Source organism: Mandrillus leucophaeus, unplaced genomic scaffold (assembly GCF_000951045.1).
Source record: "Mandrillus leucophaeus isolate KB7577 unplaced genomic scaffold, Mleu.le_1.0 Scaffold22, whole genome shotgun sequence".
NCBI lineage: Eukaryota > Metazoa > Chordata > Mammalia > Primates > Cercopithecidae > Mandrillus > Mandrillus leucophaeus.
In genome coordinates this window covers 1,856,430-1,858,875 of record NW_012102254.1, presented here as the reverse complement: position 1 = coordinate 1,858,875, position 2,446 = coordinate 1,856,430, and the positions used below count along the sequence as shown (strand labels likewise).

General features: G+C 58.7%; 1 protein-coding gene across 2 annotated transcripts in view; it reads right to left on the bottom strand.

Moving 5' to 3' along the window:
* Positions 1–347: 347 nt before the first annotated feature.
* SHISA5 (shisa family member 5) overlaps positions 348–2,446 on the bottom strand; it is a 21,098-nt gene continuing 18,999 nt past the window's right edge. For both annotated transcript variants that reach the window (XM_011980984.1, XM_011980986.1), the window contains exons 2-4: positions 1,310–1,425; positions 944–1,156; positions 348–770 (exon numbers count right to left, since the gene is read on the bottom strand). In XM_011980984.1, coding sequence (XP_011836374.1) covers positions 691–770; positions 944–1,156; positions 1,310–1,425 — 409 coding nt within the window. In that variant the 3' untranslated portion in view covers positions 348–690. The remainder of the gene's footprint in view (positions 771–943; positions 1,157–1,309; positions 1,426–2,446) is intronic.

The following is a 2,446-nucleotide window of genomic DNA, read 5'->3' as shown; positions in this document are numbered from 1 at the left end:
GTGGGAAGGGCAGGGCCAGCAAGGGCAGCAGAGCTCCCTGTGGGCAGCTAGGCTGTGTGTGGATGTGGCCCTCCGGGTGGTCCCAGGGAAGATGCAGGGACAGGGGACAGTCGAGGCAGACAACTCTCAGGTGAGGAGGGCTCTGCCTGAGGTGTTCTGGCATCAGGAGGCTGCCTGACCCCCAACAGGCATGACACAGACTCCAGGGAACAATGGGACATCTGCCTAAAGAATCAAAGCCCAACTTGGTCAGATCCCAAGCTTCACCTGCATCACCTCAAGCAGCAGCTGGCTACACTGCCAAAACCAGGACACATCTGCATCATACAGAAAGCTGCGCCACCCTGGTGTGACAGGCCATACTTGGTCACCCTAGGGTAAGCTGGAGAAGAACTCCAGATGTGCCCTGGAGAACCCCCCCACCTCTCAGGGGCCACCTCACAGGGTGCCCCCACCACCCCATTCTTTGAGTTTGGCTTGAGATTTTAGGAAGCATAATTTCAGGTGAGGAAGAGAACAAAGTCTGGTCCCAGCCCACTCTGGCAAGGATCATTCCCCACCTCGTCAGCATCAGAGGAAGCCACATATACAGGCGGGACACACACAGCACGGCTGGGATATAAGGAACCGTGCCTGCACACCACTCACACACAACATAACCAAGTGGCAGCCAGAGAGGTCGGAGAACGCTCAGAGGGCCGCCTTCGGGGCATCCACGTAGGCCGGGTTGTAAGGAGGCTGGCTGGCAGGGTAGGGCGCGGCTGCTCCTCCTGAAAGCAGAGAGGCTCCTGGTTGGCTGTGAGCATGGTGGGCTGCCGTATGAGTGGCAGGCGAGCAGAAAGGGCAGAGGCCTATTCAGTGATGTACTCTGGGATGGGTGCCCGAGGGATGCTGGCAGATACTCAGGGAGTTGGGCAGGGCTAGAGTCAGCAGGGGCACTCACCAGCCAGGGTCTCGTGGTAGGCCGGCGGGCCCATGGGTTGGGCCGGGTAAGGTGGTGGGTACTGCATTGGGTAGGGTGCTGCTGGCATCCCTGGCTGAGGTGGCATGGTGTGGTAGCCCTGGTAGCTTGGTCCAGGGTAGCTGGGCGGCACACTTGGAGGTTGAGGATAAGGGGCATGCACCACAGTGGTGGATGTGGTGGTGGTGACAACCGCTGCAAAGAGAATTCCAGTGAGGACCCTCCTCCACCTCCCCAGGTCTTAGGGCCAGGCTTGCCACCCATCCCTCCAGCTTAGCCAAAGCAGGGCCTGGTCAGCTCCCCTTGCCATCCCAGGGGGTCACAGTGGAGCAGGGTAGGCACACTTACGACGTGGTCGGCGGCACGTCTTGTACAGGCAGCAGCAGGAGCAGGTGAAGCAGATGATGATAGTGACGACAGACAGCACAAAGATGGTCAGGCCAACGGCCAAGGTTGCTCCGAACCTGCCAAAGAGCTGGATGTGACCTGGGGCCCCTCGACCCTCCCCCGAGACCAGCATCCACATTCCACCCCTTCCCAGGGCATGCCCCTCTTGCCAGAAGGGGTCTGGGCAATACAGATACAGCTACTTCCTTGTTGGGTGGCCTGCACCTGTTTCAATCTGTTTCCTTGTGTGTAAACTGGGGTATATGTGAGTCTCTGTAACCATCTTGCCCCGGGTCTGCCCGGCTTGTCCCACCCTCAGAGGCATGGGAGGAAGCTCAAGTCCCACTCCACACACATACATCTATCTTGTCCACCTCACAACCAAGTGATGAGGAGATGGGTATAGGGCACATGCCACAGTCAGGCACTGTGATTTGAGTCAAAAAACTTAACAGTGGGCAAGACAGCCAGCCCTGGCCTCTGGGAGCCCACAGTCCAGTGTAGGAGGCAGACAGTGAAGGTAAAATGGCTCAGGAAGCACGAGGTGAAGAGAGAGAGAAGCCCCAGGAGGGTAGAGGCCAGTGTGGCCGGAACAGGAGGCCCCTAGTGTTCCCCTGCACTCCACGACAGTCCCAGGGCAGGGAGGCTGGCCCCTGAGTGATAAGGACAGTTGCCTCTGCCTGCAAGCTTGCTGTGTGCCAAGCACTGTGCCAGGGGTCACACACACCCCTGGGTCCCCCACCCACCTCTGACCTGCTCGGCCACTTCTACAGGTGAAAGGGCCAAGAGCCAAGGGGAGGACACAGAGGCCTGGAGGCAGGAGGTCAGAGGGCCTGCCCTTTGAGAAAGCAAGCCTGGGCTGGGAAGTTCACCAAAATTGACTTCTAGGCGGGGGCGGTGGCTCATGCCTACAATCCCAGCACTTTGGGAGGCCGAGGAGGGCGGATTACCTGAGGTCTGGAGTTCGAGACCAGCCTAGCCAACATGGTGAAACCCTGTCTCTACTAAAAATACAAAAATTAGCCAGGCACAGTGACAGGTGCCTGTAATCCCAGCTACTTGGGAGGTTGAGGCAGGAGAATTGCTTGAACCTGAGAG